This window comes from Girardinichthys multiradiatus, chromosome 22 (genome assembly GCF_021462225.1).
Source record: "Girardinichthys multiradiatus isolate DD_20200921_A chromosome 22, DD_fGirMul_XY1, whole genome shotgun sequence".
Classification (NCBI taxonomy): Eukaryota; Metazoa; Chordata; class Actinopteri; order Cyprinodontiformes; family Goodeidae; genus Girardinichthys; species Girardinichthys multiradiatus.
Window position 1 is genome coordinate 42,749,130 of NC_061814.1, and position 18,825 is coordinate 42,767,954.

General features: G+C 40.7%; 1 protein-coding gene across 1 annotated transcript in view; it reads right to left on the reverse strand.

Annotated features, from left to right (window-relative positions):
* The window catches only part of LOC124858957 (cadherin-23-like), a 191,272-nt gene that overhangs the window by 132,056 nt on the left and 40,391 nt on the right, over positions 1–18,825 (reverse strand). The window contains exons 5-7 of the mRNA XM_047351298.1: positions 18,155–18,349; positions 17,914–18,042; positions 927–1,005 (exon numbers count right to left, since the gene is read on the reverse strand). Coding sequence (XP_047207254.1) covers positions 927–1,005; positions 17,914–18,042; positions 18,155–18,349 — 403 coding nt within the window. The remainder of the gene's footprint in view (positions 1–926; positions 1,006–17,913; positions 18,043–18,154; positions 18,350–18,825) is intronic.

Sequence of the window (18,825 nt, forward strand, 5' to 3'; positions counted from 1 at the left end):
TCTAAAACTGATTGAAATTTTGGGTGCACTTAGTTTTTCCAATTGAACGATTCATTTATGAGATAGGTTTATGTTGCTAACCGACTATATGTTGAGGCATACTCAGTGCGGTGCACCCACTGCAAAATAAACTCATTTAATTTCCTTTCATAGCAAAAGTACACTCCCTGCATGAACAAAACAGTATAGTTTGCCACTACCAATAAGGAAACAGCATGGACAGTGACATTAGGAGCAACCCTTCATGTTGTTTTAAGGCAGTGCTACCGTAATGTTAAACTGATTTCTTCACATAGCAAGCTCCATCATCATATCACCTTCCCAGAGAGGCAACATATTTCTCAAAAAGGTGGAATCTGGATGAAAACCAAGATCTGAAACCTTGTTACTCCATTTAAATTTTGTGGATTTTTAATTAATATTTGTGATATCGTCCTAACAGACACACAGACAATATAACTGGCAGGCATAAACACAATTATTGGCAGAGGTGAGGCAACCAAATTTACAAATATTAGAGCAAGATCACTGCTGCATCCTTATCATCACCATGCAAACTGTGTCCTAATCTTCTTTAAAGTAAAACTATCAGATAGCAATACCAACCCAAGGTAGGAATATTAAAATGAACACTATGCACTCAATAACTTATGTTGGTGTCACTTTTTGCTGAATTTCTCACTTTGACAAATCAAAATCCTATTTTGATGTAATAAGCCAACTTGAAGGGAAAAAAAAACAAATGAAGGATGATTTCTGCTCTCTTGTATCAAAAGTGTAATTAAAGCACAGTTATGGTCAAGCACATCCTTCCTTCTGAACACACTTGTTAATGACTGTCACAATTATTTCTGCAGAATTATGATAAGAGGCGATCGATTCCCCTTTTAATGCTACAGATGTCAGATCAATTATGTGGCTCTGACCTGAGACGATGGTGTAGCCAATTCCCCTCGGTTGGCCAAGATCCTGGTCAATGGCTGTTATCTTCCGCACTTCATAACCCTGCAGAGACAGAGACAACACACGTTAAAATATTCATTCAATCATCCAAGCATTAGTTTGCATCAGTTTCCGATTTATTTTGATATTAAAAACTGTAAGAGCTGGAGTAAAACCAATGTTTCATTCACCAATGATGCAATGGGTACTGCCATTAGATTTCATTCCTCTCTGTTTTCTGTCCCACAGAACATGCGGCACCCCTAATACTTGTATTTAGCTGTGTATTTAACCTTACTGGAGTAATTGATGGAGAAATTTGCCCATTAACTTCGTGTACTCTCATTGATTTTATTTCCCTTACAGGGTACCAAGGGTCTTTCCTGGTAAAAGTCTTTGACAAGGCTATTCCTGCCGTTTTTTCTCCTGTCAACTGAAAGTACTGCTGGTTCAGTTTTCTGTGTTTAGGAGTATTTTTTGTGACATGTTGCTGCAGTTTATTTTGTGTACTATTCTTGTTTTTCTTTCATATAGAAAGTATAATCTGTGATAGTGCATCTGTTTTCAGTAGTCTCTTTTTCTGGTTAGTTTTTGTCCAATAGAAAGTACCTTTGGGCTAGTGCTTCTGTATTTAGCTGCATTGCTTTCCTGTAAGGAGCCGATTTATTGTTGCCATGAACCTTGTGTACCTCTCTTGTTTGTTTTACCACATAAAGTACTCCTGGGCCAGTGCTCCTGCCTGGTTCTACCGAACATTTGTCCCTGATAAAAGGTAATGGTACTTTTCAGCACTTTTTTCCTCAGGAAGAGCAATTGCTGATGTCAGCAATTGGTTTAGATTTCCTTTGTTATTTTACTTTTTCATCAACTGGCATTTTATATTGAGTTGAACTTTACAGTACTGCATTACAACTTAGATTGAGCTGGATTGTATGTAGCTGGATCTAAATCTGCTGAAACGTTTGGACGGTACTGGAATCTTTTAAAGTGAATTTAAATCGAGTTGCATTCTATATAGCTGGATATGAATTAGGCTTGTTTGTATCATAGAGTGACTTGGGATGACATTTGTTGGGAATAAAATGAGCCTTTGTTGTGCTTTTAAAACATTTCTGAATACATATTGTTCTGGAAATGAGTCCTAAAAATATTTAAATGGATATTAAAAGAAGCAAAATATAAAAAATTCAGCAATAACATAAAATCTTTCCTTTCTTTACGTTTACATTTTGTTGGTGTTTACTTTTTCTTTTGTTGTTCTGAATCTCCTGCTGTGCCGATGAGCCCGCTTCCTCAACAAATCACAGTATGACAGCTCAAATAAAAAATAAAAAAACTGAATAAGAAACGAAAGAAAGAAAAGGAAAGCTTTTTGAAAAGCCTTTGATCTGCAGCACTTTTTCAGCCTCCCTGCCTCAATCAGACACGGTGGTGATGCTTAAAAACCCCTGTGCTGCAGCGAGGGAGTACAAGACGCTTCCTACTTCCTTGCATCCTTTCTTCCTTCCTTCCTCCCTCCCTCGCTGTCCCTCTCGCTCACACCTTAGGGGGGGCTGCCTCCCATTGATCCTGCAAATTGTGTCCAAGACTGTCACGATGAGGTTTTGGGGTGGACCAAAGCGCAGACAAGAGCTTGGCAGCAGCATTTTGAAACGGTCTTCAGCTTTATTCAGAGATTACAAACATAGCAAAAATGTAGCAAAATTCGCTGCAGGTACAAACATGAGACAGTCCAAAAACGTACTCAAGTACTCACTGCAGGAACGTAGCAAAAACACTTAACTCAATCAGGGGTTGTGTTCGGAGGAACCAGAGACACACAATGAAACAAAACCAACTAATATACTAAAGGGAGACAAAGGCAGGTAATCAAAGGAACTAAGAACAGGTGTGACAAGGAGGCAGGGAGGCTGAAGGAACAGGTGGAACTAATGCATAGACTGACACATGGCGAAGGGACTAATTAACAATAAAGGGAAACACAGACCAAGCAAACCTATAGACAAAAATAAATAATCAAATGAAGCATACGGAAACTAGAATAACCATAAACTAAAGGAAACAGAAGAACAGCAACCTAAGTATAAACGAATAACCCATGAAGAACCCAGATTACAAAAGTAAACAAACCTAGTAAACAAACCTAAAACCAGACTGATGGAAACAAGCAAAGAACATGAGGGCTAGAATAAATACAAACAAAATGTAAACACTAACTAAAGCAGACCAAACAGAAGGGAGAACTAGAACTATAGAAACTAAACATAAAGAACCATGCTAAAAAGGAACTACAACTATAAAGGAAACTAACACAGAGGAAGTAACCAAAACCACCACAACTAACAAAATACTCAATATAAACATCTTAGATAAAAAGTAACTAAATACAAACAAAGTCCAAACCCTGACAAAGACATGTTTATGCTCCATTTCTGCCAAATCTTCTCCTGTCATTGACCAATTAAAGCAGAATCAATTACAAGCCTTTTAGAAAGAGACTCACTCCCCAGCTGAGAGGGAAACACACACACAGAAATACGGGAACAACGTGGAGAAAAAGAAGAAGTGATGCTGAAGTAATATCAGCAATATTCTTGAGCTGTCCACACAAGTGGAATCTGTTCAATCAGCTGTCACAGATACAAACCCCCCACCCACCCTTGGGGTGCGCTTGCGCACACACACACAGACACACTCACACATTCACATACAAACAATCCTTCCATTTCTCGTTATAGTTCTAGAGTGCGGTCCTCCCCCACCTCCCTCTCTCCTTCTCTTTCCTTCTCATTGGTTTGACAGCCAAATTGCGTGTTTGCCCTAGAAGGAGCTTAATGTCGGTTAGAGCATAGATTCACAGCCATAACTGTTAAAAACACAGACCTGTGATTTCTTCTTAAAAAAAAAACCACACATAAATAAATAACATTTGGCAGTTCTTTGTCAAACGTTTTCCTGGATGACAGGTTGATTGGCCCTAAAAGAAGAGAAAAGACAACGTTTAAGAGAAACAAACTCAAAGAGAAAAGGAAAGAAATAAGATGCTTTTTATGTGTTTGGAAATTCCAACTTTGTGAGGTGTACTATGACTGAAGTGTGTGTTTGATGGCCTTATGTGTAAATGTCATGAGCTTTTACAGCTACTGACACATATTCTGTCACTGTACAGCATCAGCTTTTCATTGGTAAACTGGTGCAAACTGGAAATGACACGTGTCTGCAAGAATATATGAGATCACCAGAGATCCAATACTGCTGACCTTCATATGTCTTACTAAACCTATAGTGGCAGCCACATGTATTGCCCCTGAATTGTTGTAAAAAAATCCTTAGAACAAATTAATCTTTGATTCCAGAAGCATAATTTAACATTTCATTAAAAAATGCAGCCTTTATTTTGAGTACATTTGGTCAGTGTGGAAAAATTATGTTAAATGATTTTAATCAAAATAAGCAGTGGCACAATTATTGGTAACACTAACAAAGTATTGTATTTTACTAATACTTCATTTTTCTTTATGTTGATCAGGGTTTCTAAAAGCTCCTAATTGGTAATTCAACTGGCCTTTTCAGTCCATTGAGCCATTTTTGTCATGGCTCCTACAAAATAAAAGCAGTTTAAAGTTGAACTAATATTTACCAGGAAATTGTTACATTGAATTTGAATCTTAACACAATGTTTTGTGGCATTTATTATGATGACAATAAAACCTTAGAAATGTAAGCCAATATTCTTCTAAATTTATTGATGTAGCTTTTAAAAAAGCTACATCACTACACCATTTACATTAATTAGCAACTAATGTACTTGGTGTTGCTAAACCACACACAATATTTGTGCAATCAAATCTTAATCTACACTTATGTCTGTATACTTATTTAATGTTTAGTTATTCATTCACTCATGAGGATGACAACAGAAAAATATCAAAGGTCTAAACCATAGTTTTAATTTTAGGATTTGCAGTTTTTCCTTAATTAGATCTTATTTTCAACATTGTAGGATACTAAACTATGATACAAAATTTTCCACCCCTAAATTAAATGTATATAAACATTCTCAAGAGAAACATGAAGAATCAAAATTAATTTTAATTTTACAATCCGGAAAAAAAAACGTTTACCAGAAAAGTTTTCCTTTTAAGAATGAGTCTGTTACGGTTGTGTGTTTGGGTGATCCTGAGTGTTGTAAGACTGACTGTGTGCCTGTCAAGAAGAGCGCTGCTGGTGGGCATGGCGCACAGCTGATCGCTGCCAGCGATAACCAGCTGCACCGTTTAAAAGGAGCTGCTGGACAAGCATTCATCGCCTGATGGTCCACATACAGGTCCTTCTCAAAATATTAGCATATTGTGATAAAGTTCATTATTTTCCATAATGTCATGATGAAAATTTAACATTCATATATTTTAGATTCATTGCACACTAACTGAAATATTTCAGGTCATTTATTGTCTTAATACGGATGACTTTGGCATACAGCTCATGAAAACCCAAAATTCCTATCTCACAAAATTAGCATATTCCATCCGACCAATAAAAGAAAAGTGTTTTTAATACAAAAAACGTCAACCTTCAAATAATCATGTACAGTTATGCACTCAATACTTGGTCGGGAATCCTTTTGCAGAAATGACTGCTTCAATGCGGCGTGGCATGGAGGCAATCAGCCTGTGGCACTGCTGAGGTCTTATGGAGGCCCAGGATGCTTCGATAGCGGCCTTTAGCTCATCCAGAGTGTTGGGTCTTGAGTCTCTCAACGTTCTCTTCACAATATCCCACAGATTCTCTATGGGGTTCAGGTCAGGAGAGTTGGCAGGCCAATTGAGCACAGTGATACCATGGTCAGTAAACCATTTACCAGTGGTTTTGACACTGTGAGCAGGTGCCAGGTCGTCCTGAAAAATGAAATCTTCATCTCCATAAAGCTTTTCAGCAGATGGAAGCATGAAGTGCTCCAAAATCTCCTGATAGCTAGCTGCATTGACCCTGCCCTTGATAAAACACAGTGGACCAACACCAGCAGCTGACACGGCACCCCAGACCATCATTGACTGTGGGTACTTGACACTGGACTTCTGGCATTTTGGCATTTCCTTCTCCCCAGTCTTCCTCCAGACTCTGGCACCTTGATTTCCGAATGACATGCAGAATTTGCTTTCATCCGAAAAAAGTACTTTGGACCACTGAGCAACAGTCCAGTGCTGCTTCTCTGTAGCCCAGGTCAGGCGCTTCTGCCGCTGTTTCTGGTTCAAAAGTGGCTTGACCTGGGGAATGCGGCACCTGTAGCCCATTTCCTGCACACGCCTGTGCACGGTGGCTCTGGATGTTTCTACTCCAGACTCAGTCCACTGCTTCCGCAGGTCCCCCAAGGTCTGGAATCGGCCCTTCTCCACAATCTTCCTCAGGGTCCGGTCACCTCTTCTCGTTGTGCAGCGTTTTCTGCCACACTTTGCCACACTTTTTCCTTCCCACAGACTTCCCACTGAGGTGCCTTGATACAGCACTCTGGGAACAGCCTATTCGTTCAGAAATGTCTTTCTGTGTCTTACCCTCTTGCTTGAGGGTGTCAATAGTGGCCTTCTGGACAGCAGTCAGGTCGGCAGTCTTACCCATGATTGGGGTTTTGAGTGATGAACCAGGCTGGGAGTTTTAAAGGCCTCAGGAATCTTTTGCAGGTGTTTAGAGTTAACTCGTTGATTCAGATGATTAGGTTCATAGCTCGTTTAGAGACCCTTTTAATGATATGCTAATTTTGTGAGATAGGAATTTTGGGTTTTCATGAGCTGTATGCCAAAATCATCCGTATTAAGACAATAAAAGACCTGAAATATTTCAGTTAGTGTGCAATGAATCTAAAATATATGAATGTTAAATTTTCATCATGACATTATGGAAAATAATGAACTTTATCACAATATGCTAATATTTTGAGAAGGACCTGTAGTTGGTAACCTCTAGCTCTCTGAGTTCCTAGTTTCATGTTAGAAGAATCTAGCCTGCTAAGTCTGAAATTAACCTGTCCTACACTTGTTCTTGTTGCTGTTACTCCCAGGTTCTCGATCCAGCCCCCCCTTCCTGATATGACTGCAGCTCATTGAAGAGCTTGCTTCTGGAAAACCACCTGAAGTAGTCATCTTCCGAACCAAGTCACTCTAAGCTCCTGCCTGCTCGCTCTCCCGCCGACCAGCAGAATTACCCACGGATCTCATAAACCAACCACCAGCAGGTAAACCCCGCAACCGTAAACCAACCTTGGAGCTTTTACTAAAAACCAGGAAAGGAAGCTCCTTCCTCATTAACTGCCTCTCTGATTAACCTTCCTGAGAGAACACTAATCTAACTGAGCCTCCTCTTCGCAGACCTCTCCAGTCCTAGTTCCTAGTTTCCAGCGTCCTGAACCCAAGTCTGGAGAAAGATAAACTTTGTTTACAACTTGTTTTGTCTCCCTGGCTGCGTGGTTCTGCATGTGGGTCAGAAAATTAACTCCTACTATGACAGAGGCTAAGAAAGTTCTTTGACAACATTTTTATAAACGAAGGAAAATAGGTAGGTATAAAATGGAAAAAAAGCACACATTTATCTGAATGACACTGAAGAAATCCTCTATTACCTGGATCCGTTTGATGGACAAGACTAAAATTGAGTCTTGGCAACATACCTTCCTGAAAGGTTTGGCAAACAACTAAGGATAAATATGTGAAAACGTACTCAGTCAGGAATCTGAAAATAGATCACCACTGCAGGATGTTGATTGACAACATAAGGGCAAATCTACACAGAAATAGCTCACCAATCCCAAAAATCAACCATCTCAACTAACAATCTGGAGAGATTGTGCAAACATGAATCACCAAAGATCCCTCTCTCTGTATGTTCCAACCTTGTAAAAGGAAAAGACTGAGTGGAGATTAGATTTCTCTGTGTGAAATTATGCTTCTGTAATAAAAGATGGATATGTTTTCATGTATTACATCTTTACCTGAGGTACCAACACTAAATGTGTCTGTCTCTCTCCAATCCTGTAGTAGGTTTACTTCTCAATCCAAAAACAAAGACTCCATCAAACGTCTAGATTCTGTCATCTAACATTTCTTCTTTTGTCTTCAATTATTTCATTCCAACATTTGTTCCTGTTTCTATCCCATTTCACCTCTCCCAGTTTTGTCTTCCTGTTGTGACCTTCCTGGTGACAGTTGATGAATCAGAGAGGCAAGGAGACACTAGGCGTCAGCCCCGTCATGCATGCACTGTTAATATGCATGCAAATGTAGCACTTGACATTTCTACTACGTCGCGTACAGGCTGCGGACCAGGGATAAGCATGTGGTCGTGTGAGCACAGAAGCTGGCTTGGGTGAGGAGCTGAAGCAAAGACAGAAGGAAATAAAGTGACAGAGGGGCAGAAACAGAAATAAGGACAGACAGTATCAGGCCCATGTGTATAATTCCCTCCAAGCAACTGGAAACATCAATAGCTGGACTATTAGCCACCTGGGTGCTACGTTAAGGGGCTGAGTAGAGAGACTGAGTATAATGGTGCTCAGGGAAACAGACAATATATTAGATAGCCATTACAAACCCAATTGCAATAATGACTAAGGTAAGGTCACAGGGAGACCCCACTGCTTAGCAATTCATGCGATTCACAGACTTCTGCGACCTTTGCTGGAGGCCTAACATCCCAGAGGCAGGATAGTAAATTCCCTACAGTAATTACAATCTGACACACCTGCAGTGCTGCATGCAGATTCCCCAGACTGAGGTTGGGGTGGATGATGGGGTTTCTTCAGGTGAGACTCAGAAAGGAGGAGATTTGATTTGGTTAGAATTTAGGCCTTTAAATATATTTTTCAAGCTCAATACGCATAGTTGATAATCAAAGAGCAGCATGACCACATGACATGTTTAATTTTAAGGGTATAACCAAAGCAAGAGCTGTGTCTGCATTCTGAGTCGAAGTTGAAGTCAAACATGTTTCAGTGCAGCTTGGACTTCACCAAGGCAATCATGTTTGTTGTGTTGTGAGATGGCCAGGAGCTCGTTACCATAGCAACTGTGATTGCTGGATAGACGGGGCTCCTCCTCTTCACCACCCCACCCTGACTGATCAACCCCGCCCACAAGCTAACGTCACACTGTAGACTGAGATTCAGACCTCATGGGTTAAATCCACACCAAGCCTGCCTATCAGCCAATCACAGCTGCAGCTGACCTTTCATTAGTCAATAAGAGGGCTTCTCACACTCTACAGTGGATCCTCAGGCCAATCAGCAGTGAACAGCTAAACTGAGAGCATAGATTAGATTCTCAGCAGCCAATCAGTTGCCTCTGTCTTCTTTTCTTCCTCCCCAGGCATCGGTTTTACTATTATGCAATTCCAAACAAACCAAAAGCATCATATCGCCTCTGCTGATAAGTTAAATAAGGTTCAAACAATTCAAATCAACCAGGAACTGTTAGAATTCCAGGTTTTCACTTCATCACAGACACGACATTCCCAAGTGTTAGAAACATTCCATGTCAGAAAGTCAGAGAGGGAAAGCTGCACCAGAGAATGACCAGAGAATTTTAGATTTCTTAAAAGGATTGTATTGCAACTACAGCGGTTGGACAATGAAACTGAAACACCTGATTTTAGACCACAATAATTTATTAGTATGGTGTAGGGCCTCGCTTTGCAGCCAATACAGCATCAATTCGTCTTGGGAATGACATATATAAGTCCTGCACAGTGGTCAGAGGGATTTTAAGCCATTCTTCTTGCAGGATAGTGGCCAGGTCACTACATGATACTGGTGGAGGAAAACGTTTCCTGACTCGCTCCTCCAAAACACCCCATAGTGGCTCAATAATATTTAGATCTGGTGATTGTGCAGGCCATGGGAGATGTTCAACTTCACTTTCATGTTCATCAAATCAATCTATCACCAGTCTTGCTTTGTGTATTGGTGCATTGTCATCCTGATACACAGCACCGCCTTCAGGATACAATGTTTGAACCATTGGATGCACATGGTCCTCAAGAATGGTTCGGTAGTCATTGGCAGTGACGTGCCCATCTAGCAGAAGTATTGGGCCAAGGGAATGCCATGATATGGCAGCCCAAACCATCACTGATCCACCCCCATGCTTCACTCTGGGCATGCAACAGTCTGGGTGGTACGCTTCTTTGGGGCTTCTCCACACCGTAACTCTCCCGGATGTGGAGAAAACAGTAAAGGTGGACTCATCAGAGAACAATACATGTTTCACATTGTCCACAGCCCAAGATTTGCGCTCCTTGCACCATTGAAACCGACGTTTGGCATTGGCATGAGTGACCAAAGGTTTGGCTATAGCAGCCCGGCCGTGTATATTAACCCTGTGGAGCTCCCGACGGACAGTTCTGGTGGAAACAGGAGAGTTGAGGTGCACATTTAATTCTACCGTGATTTGGGCAGCCGTGGTTTTATGTTTTTTGGATACAATCCGGGTTAGCACCTGAACATCCCTTTCAGACAGCTTCCTCTTGCGTCCACAGTTAATCCTGTTGGATGTGGTTCGTCCTTCTTGGTGGTATGCTGACATTACCCTGGATACCGTGGCTCTTGATACATCACAAAGACTTGCTGTCTTGGTCACAGATGTGCCAGCAAGACGTGCACCAATGAAGACTGGCTACCAGGCTGGTCCAATTTAGCCATGAAACCTCCCACATTAAAATGACAGGTGTTTCAGTTTCATTGTCCAACCCACAGTCACAGATGCGCCAGTAAGACGTGCAGCAACAATTTGTCCTCTTTTGAACTCTGGTATGTCACCCATAATGTTGTGTGCATTTCAATATTTTGAGCAAAACTGTGCTCTTACCCTGCTAATTGAACCTTCACACTCTGCTCTTACTGCTGCAATGTGCAATCAATGAATACTGGCTACCAGGCTGGTCCAATTTAGCCATGAAACCTCCCACACTAAAATGACAGGTGTTTCAGTTTCATTGTCCAACCCCTGTATATCATACCAGTGACAGCCAAACATTATCAGTATTTAAAAAGTTTGAACTAAAACTGTTTTTTACCAGTGACCCAGCTTATTTGAATGATGGGACCAAAACTGCCTCATACCAGTGACCTCAAGGATTAATATTATAATTTTTCTTCTAGCACAGGATGAATTCCTTACCACAGAGGACTTAATGAGCTAATTACCTCTATTAGAAAGATTGGATTAGAACCAGCTCTTACCAGTAAACTCCCAAGGATTATTAATGTCATTTCATTTGTTTTTCTGTGTTTGATTTTCTGTATCATTGTAATGTTTTTTCTCATGTACAGCGCTTTGAGTGCCTTGTGGCTGAAAAGGGGTATATAAATAAACTCGACTTGACTTGACTTCTGGTCTGGGAACTCCTTGGGATCTCCAATAATAAGCCTAACTAACCAGAGGATGGTTAAAGTGTTCCTGTGGACCTTTGACCTTAGTAACCTGATCTGTAATAGGTACGGGATAATGAATTGATGAATGAACTAGCAGTTCTTCAAGGGAAACACACATCAGGGCTGTTGAGGTGCCACAGATCAAATGACGGGTGTCATGTAACACCTTTAACACACATTAGGCACGTCCATGCTGGAGGGCACTAAGACAGAACCGATGACTGGACTTTGGCCATGCATAGAAGAGTTGATACTTCTAAATAGAACATGTTTGAAAAGGATCCCCAGGGACTGTGCCTTGTAGAGTCTGTGGCCAACTAGCTGCTGCTGGGTTAGTCAATAGAAAGGCAAGGGGTGTATTTTTGAGATGTCTGACTCAAGCAATGTGTGTCTTGAGGGTATAACAATACCTTTAACAAATGAGATGAGAACACAGAACAAAACAAGATATGAAAAAAATACAAGTAATCAGAATTGGCCACCTTTTGTTTTCAAACACAAACTAAAGGTTTCACAAATCAGAAAACTGTATTTTCAATTATGTCTAAAAGAAGACTAATTTAGTCCCTGTTTGATTTCTTTAAGTATTGGTGCTATGGAGGACCCATAAGATGGTAATTATGCTAAAAATATCAGTGAATTGACCCATTCGTGTGTTTTCACAAACATTGAAAATATTTCACTGGTTCTGGTTTAATTCCCTTAAAACCAGGGTTGAAAGTAGTTTTAAATTATTGCCGGTACTTAGGGGCGGAGCTAGAGAGAGAGAGAGACAGAGAGGAACTGGGGGCATATATATATATATATATATGTATTTTCGTTGTCCGATGAGCTAACCCCTCCCTCCTACTTCCCCACGTCTTAAGGGATTGCTCAACCCAGCTCTCCATCCAACGGGTCCGAACTTCCCTAAACCTGAAAGATCTTACTAAGCAGGTTTACTGAAAGTTCTGTTTAAGCTGGTGTCAGGAAATGACTCGCCTAGCCTCTGACAGCCTTCATCCAAAAGTCTCGCCCTTCTTCAACTGGAGGTCCGGGCGACCGAGTAGCCTCTCGCAGTCATCCACACTTTCAACAGTCACTTCTGTTCATGGCTGCTCATTCCCTAATTTACAACTGGCTCTTGGTATATGGGCTAGGTTAATTTTAGTAGCTCAACACGAGCCCCAAGGGCGCTGTTTTAACAAACTTGACTAAGGCAACCTATAAAAACCTCCTAAAATATCTTAGAACCAGGCAACAAGACTTTTTACCACCAATGAAAAACCAACAATACGGTGACTCAAATAATTGAATGTCTACGATTTAACTAGAATTTTATGTTTTCTTTAATTAGTAATGCTTTTGCCAGGGTCAGTAACAGCTTAAATTCGGCAACACAAAATAATTCCAATAAGAGAAATGAATCAATCAACTCAACCTGTCTTTCCCTGATGCTGAAACTAGTGGGTTTGAAGAGGCTTTGAAGACGGAGGCTCATCCATCCACCTGATGGAGATGTTTCTTCTGGTAACATCGAGCGGTTTCTTGAAGGGAATACGACTAAACCTCAGTTTTCTTCCTTTAAGTGGCAGGCACTGATGCTCCGGGCTTTGATGGTTAAACAGGATCTTTGTTGTCATATGTCTCAGAAGACAGTAGTTTCCAGAGGCTGAAGAGTTGAAGGAAACCCGGAGACATAAATGAGGTTGATTCAGGACTTCCAGAAGCCTGAAACTTAGAGCAATCAGCTGTTCACCAATCAAGTTCACTTCTGTTGTGTGGATAAAAAGGCTTTAGATGAAATCAGATTCTTAATTTTGAGGCACAGTCCTTTCTGGGCTCACGGGTTAATCCTCTTCTTTAATGCAGTCGATCAGTGGGGCTGTGTCTCTGTTCCTTTTCCATCCAAGCTTATTTTCTCCGCCCGATCTTGTTCGCTGGTCTTCTGCGAGGAAACAACCCCGTTTCTGCTCTCAGCATTGTTTTTATAGCGCTTGATGCCTTCACCATTCAGGTCCTTATTAGGCTTCTTAGTTATTACGCAACCTATTCAGCTCAGCTTTTTGATTATTGCTCAATACTTTCGTCAGGGTCATTGTGACCTACTGATTCTGCTTCTCAGCCTTGGAGATGCTAATAATAGCCACGCTGGTCTGTAGTCGCATCCTCCGGTCGCTGTCAGCATGCAGCTGGCTCTCGTCACTCCTAGTCATCCTACAGTTCTTTCCCTAAACTGCTCAGTTTTAAACTTTACACAGTATTACACATTTCATTCTTCAGCTTTCAGCATTCACTTTAAACACTGTTGCAAAACCATCACTTCATTTTCTTTATTCATGCTTTAATGTTATATTTCTTTCATATATAGCTGATTGAGAATGTCAAACCTTAATGTTTTTCCTCTAATTCTCAGTTCTTAACCACATTTCAATCATACATCTTTTAAAGACTACTAATTTTATTCAATACATGTGAAAGAATATAAAATCATCATACATAATTTCTTTGGATATACTTGTTTATATTTTTGCAAAAGATAAGGCAGATAATATGTGGCTCCACACAGGCCTCTGCAGTCTCTCAGCTCCAGAATATGAGAACATGCCTGTTTCACTCCTCACTGTTTCAACTGTGTTTTAATAATTATTGTATGGATTACACATAAGGATATAAGGATATTTATTGTAACTTTTATGGAGTTAACTGTGAGCAGTTACTAAATGTTGTATGGATTACATGGAAATACCTTATTTTGACAGTATATATATATATATATATATATATATATATATATAAAGTGTGTGTTAATTGTTACTCTCATCTGTCACCCCTTTGAGATCTCCAAACTCAAGTCCAAACTCAAACTAATTAAAATGTATCAATATTTTACTTTACTGTAGAATGTCTGTATAAGGGAGATATTCGAATCACTTGACAATGTAGAATATATACACTGCTCAAAAAAATAAAGGGAACACTCAAATAACACATCATAGATCTGAATGAATGAAATATTCTCATTGAATACTTTGTTCTGTACAAAGTTGAATGTTCTGACAACAAAATCACACAAAAATCATCAATGGAAATCAAATTTATTAACCAATGGAGGCCTGGATTTGGAGTCTCACACAAAATTAAAGTGGAAAAACACACTAGAGGCTGATCCAACTTTGATGTAATGAACTTAAAACAAGTCAAAATGAGGCTCAGTATTGTGTGTGGCCTCCCTACAACGCCTGGACATGCTCCTGATGAGATGGAGGATGGTCTTGTGAGGGATCTCCTCCCAGACCTGGACTAAAGCATCCGCCAACTCCTGGACAGTCTGTGGTGCAACATGACGTTGGTGGATGGAGCGAGACATGATGTCCCAGATGTGCTCTGATCGGATTCAGGTCTGGGGAATGGGCGGGCCAGTCCATAGCTTCAATGTCTTCATCTTGCAGGAACTGCTGACACACTCCAGCCACATGAGGTCTAGCATTGTCCTGCATTAGGAGGAACCCAGGGCCAACCGCAGCAGCATATGGTCTCACAAGGGGTCTGAGGATCTCATCTCGGTACCTAATGGCAGTCAGGCTACCTCTGGCGAGCACATGGAGGGCTATGCGGCTCTCCAAAGAAATGCCACCCCACACCATTACTGACCCACTGCCAAACCGGTCATGCTGAAGGATGTTGCAGGCAGCAGATTGCTCTCCACGGTGTCTCCAGACTCTGTCACGTCTGTCACATGTGCTCAGTGTGAACCTGCTTTCATCTGTGAAGAACACAGGGCGCCAGTGGCGAATTTGCCAGTCCTGGTGTTCTCTGGTAAATGCCAAGCGTCCTGCACGGTGTTGGGCTGTGAGCACAACCCCCATTTGTGGACGTCGGGCCCTCATACCATCCTCATGGAGTCGGTTTCTAACCGACTCCATGAGGATGGTATGCAGGTATGCAGGCCACAAATGTGCAGACACATGCACATTTGTGGCCTGCTGGAAGTCATTTTGCAGGGCTCTGGCAGTGCTCCTCCTGTTCCTCCTTGCACAAAAGCAGAGGTAGCGGTTCTGCTGCTGGGTTGTTGCCCTCCTACGACCTCCTCCACGTCTTCTGGTGTACTGGCCTGTCTCCTGGTAGCGCCTCCAGGTTCTGGACACTACGCTGACAGACACAGCAAACCTTCTTGCCACAGCTGGCATTGATGTGCCATCCTGGATGAGCTGCACTACCTGAGCCACTTGTGTGGGATGTAGAGTTTGTCTCATGCTACCACGAGTGTGAAAGCAACACCAACATTCAAAAGTGACCAAAACATCAGCCAGAAAGCATAGGTACTGAGAAGTGGTCTGTGGTCCCCACCTGCAGAACCACTCCTTTATTGAGTGTCTTGATAATCGCCAAAGATTTCCCCCTGTTGTTTATTTCATTTGCACAACAGGATGTGAAATTGATTGTCAATCAGTGTTGCTTCCTAAGTGGACAGTTTGATTTCACATAAGTTTGATTAACTTGGAGTTATATTGTGTTGTTTAAGTGTTCCCTTTATTTTTTTGAGCAGTGTATATATCAATTGTTAAAGAACTGCCATGTATGAAACAATGATAAATCATTTTCTGATGCATAACTTTTCATCTTCAGTTTCCGTCTTTTCTTTTGAACAAAGAAGTTATTGTTTTCTGCATTGTGGTCAAGTTTTGATTTCATTTAAATAAAAAATTTGACAGTGCGGTTAGATGGTAAGTGATTTATTGTTCGTCCTGTCCTAACGCAAGCGGCGGTTTTTTATGTCTGTGCACCATGTGTGTAAAATCTCCCAGTCCATTAAATCGAACGCACCGATCTCCTTAGCAACAGCTCTGTTTTGGAGGGAAGCGCGCATGCGCTCTCATGTAGTCTATGTGAAATCTCTGGTCATAAGCGCAGACAGACATAAACGCTCGTTTTAAAGGCTGGCCGCTCACAAAAGCCTCGACCTCCGAGGGGAGAGAAGCAAAGCAAGAGCATTGAGGCTCCAGCATAGCAGAACAGTTCAGAAACTATTTGGAATGAGGGGAAAATAACTATATTTATAAGCAGATTAAATCGTGTTTTAGACTGCCTATTGGTAGCAGATCTGATGTTCTTTGTGTGCTCGTGAATTTATGAAGCCGTAACTGGTTCTGGATGACGGCTTCATAGCAGGCAGCCGTTCTTCCCTCTTCCCGGTACTGCATACGGCACAGAATCTTTTAGTGGTACGCAGTACCGGACCGTACCGGTTCACTTTCACCCCTGCTTATAAAACCTGATACAAAAAATAAAAGAACATTTTGCATTAAAAAATGTAACTCATTGGATGCTTTAACTGAACAAAGCAAACTTAAACTTAAAAGAAATTTAGATTATGTTAAATCCAGAATAAAATTTAAAATTCTCCTCCTCACATATAAAGCCCTTAATGATCTAGCTCCATCATACATCAGAGATCTGATTGGTCCATATGTTCCTAACAGAGCACTTTGTTCTCAGACTGCAGGTTTACTGGTGGTTCCTAGAGTCTCTAGAAGTAGAATGGGAGGCAGATCCTTTAGTTATCAGGCTCCTCTCCTGTGGAACCAGCTCCCAGTTTTAGTCCGCGAGGCAGACATCCTGTCTACTTTTAAGGCTAGGCTTAAAACTTTCTTTTTTGATAAAGCTTATAGTTAGCCCTTTTCTTTGGCCTCATCTTCAAGTGTTTAACCCTTTCTCTCTCCTAAACATAGCTACAGGCTGAGCTTCTACTGTGACTAACTGTATGTGCTCTATGTCATATGCTAGACTCAAAAACTGGCTCTGAGTTCATCTGCTTTGCTGTCTTTCTCTCCTAGATGAAGCCACTAAAGGAGCTACAACCATTAATGTTTCACTTTGCTTTCACATAGAAAGTACTCCTGAATCAGTCCTTTTGTGTTTTTTGTGTCTCCTCCTTGTTTTCTCAATCGCCCAGTTGGAAGTTTCTTCTTGTTAAAAGGGAGTTTTTCCTCTCCACTGTCGCTACATGCATGCTCAGTATGAGGGATTGCTGCAAAGTCAACACCAGTGACTGTCCACTGTCTCTACATGCTCATCCAGGAGGAGTGAATGCTGCAAGTCACTGACTGGATGCAATCTGCTGGGTTTCCTTAGATAGAAAAACTTTTAACCAATTTGAATAATAAACTGAATTTGACCGAATTAGAGGTATATAAATAAAGTGAATTGAAATACCACCTGGATTTCTTGTTGCTTTTGTATCATAACTGATACATTGTTTATGGTCATATATATGTTTTATTTATCTTTAATATTTGATATTTGTCATTTATTTACCATGTATTATTATTATTGTTGTTGCTTTTGGGCTTGTTATAATTTCTGATCTTTTAAAACTCTAATCACAATTTTAAAACATGTGAGTTTACCTCCTCAATATCATCCTTAACATCATTGCTTTTTCTAAGTATGGTTTTCTTTTCCATTTTGAAACTGGTTTAGCTCACTATTTTGAGTTATTCCTCAGTTGATTCCACCATAATGTTCCTTGAATGTTTTATAAATTGTGGCTCTGTGTAGCAGATAGTACTGACCAGGGGAAGGTTTTCTTCTATGTTGGTACTGTAGGGTAGATTGGTGAAAATAGGATCCATGTCCTGGACATCAGTGATGGTGATAGCTAAGTTTGCAAGCCGGGACAGAGGTCTCACTTTGGCTTGATCCTAGTAAAACAAACAAAACAAAACACACACTAACACAAGGTTTACAGGAGCCTTGATTCAAATGAATAAATGGTGTGAAAGCATTGATAAAATGTATTGTATGTTTGCTGACCGTGGCGTTTACGGTGAGCTGGTAGGCAGATGTTGTCTCATAGTCCAGAGCTCTGGTGATGGTGACAATGCCTCTTGCTCCATCTATAGCAAAGAAGGGAGTAGGTGGCTGGAAAGAGAAGAGAACACTACCCCCGGTGCCTTGGTCTGGATCTGTGGCGTTGACCATGAATATTGATCTGCCCACCGCCGTGTTCTGAAAGATACAACAAAGCAGGTAAGAGGCAGTGGTGGGAATAGTATCAGAATAAGTTTAATGAAAAAATATATATCTTAAATAATCCAGGATATTAGTAAATAAAGTTCATTTCTAATCCAAAAGGGGTTTCAAAAGAACCCTTTTATGAGCTGCAGACAATTTAATCCACTGAAAAGATTGGCCCGTGTGGTTGACCCAAGAGACAAGGACTTAAAGGATCTCTTGCTAACACATCACAGCCCCAGAAACCCAAAAACATTTTTTATAGCCTGTTTTCTGTAATCGGAAACCAATAAGCCGTCTCAGGCATCAGAAATTGAGAAGAAAAGGGATTTCATACAGACATGTATATTTATACTTTCTGTTATTAGAAAGGTCTGGTATGTTGTCTTTAATCTGTATGAATAATAATACTGTAACTAGCAGCAGCAGTTGTTATTGTATTCAGGACAGCAAGATATATGATTATTTAC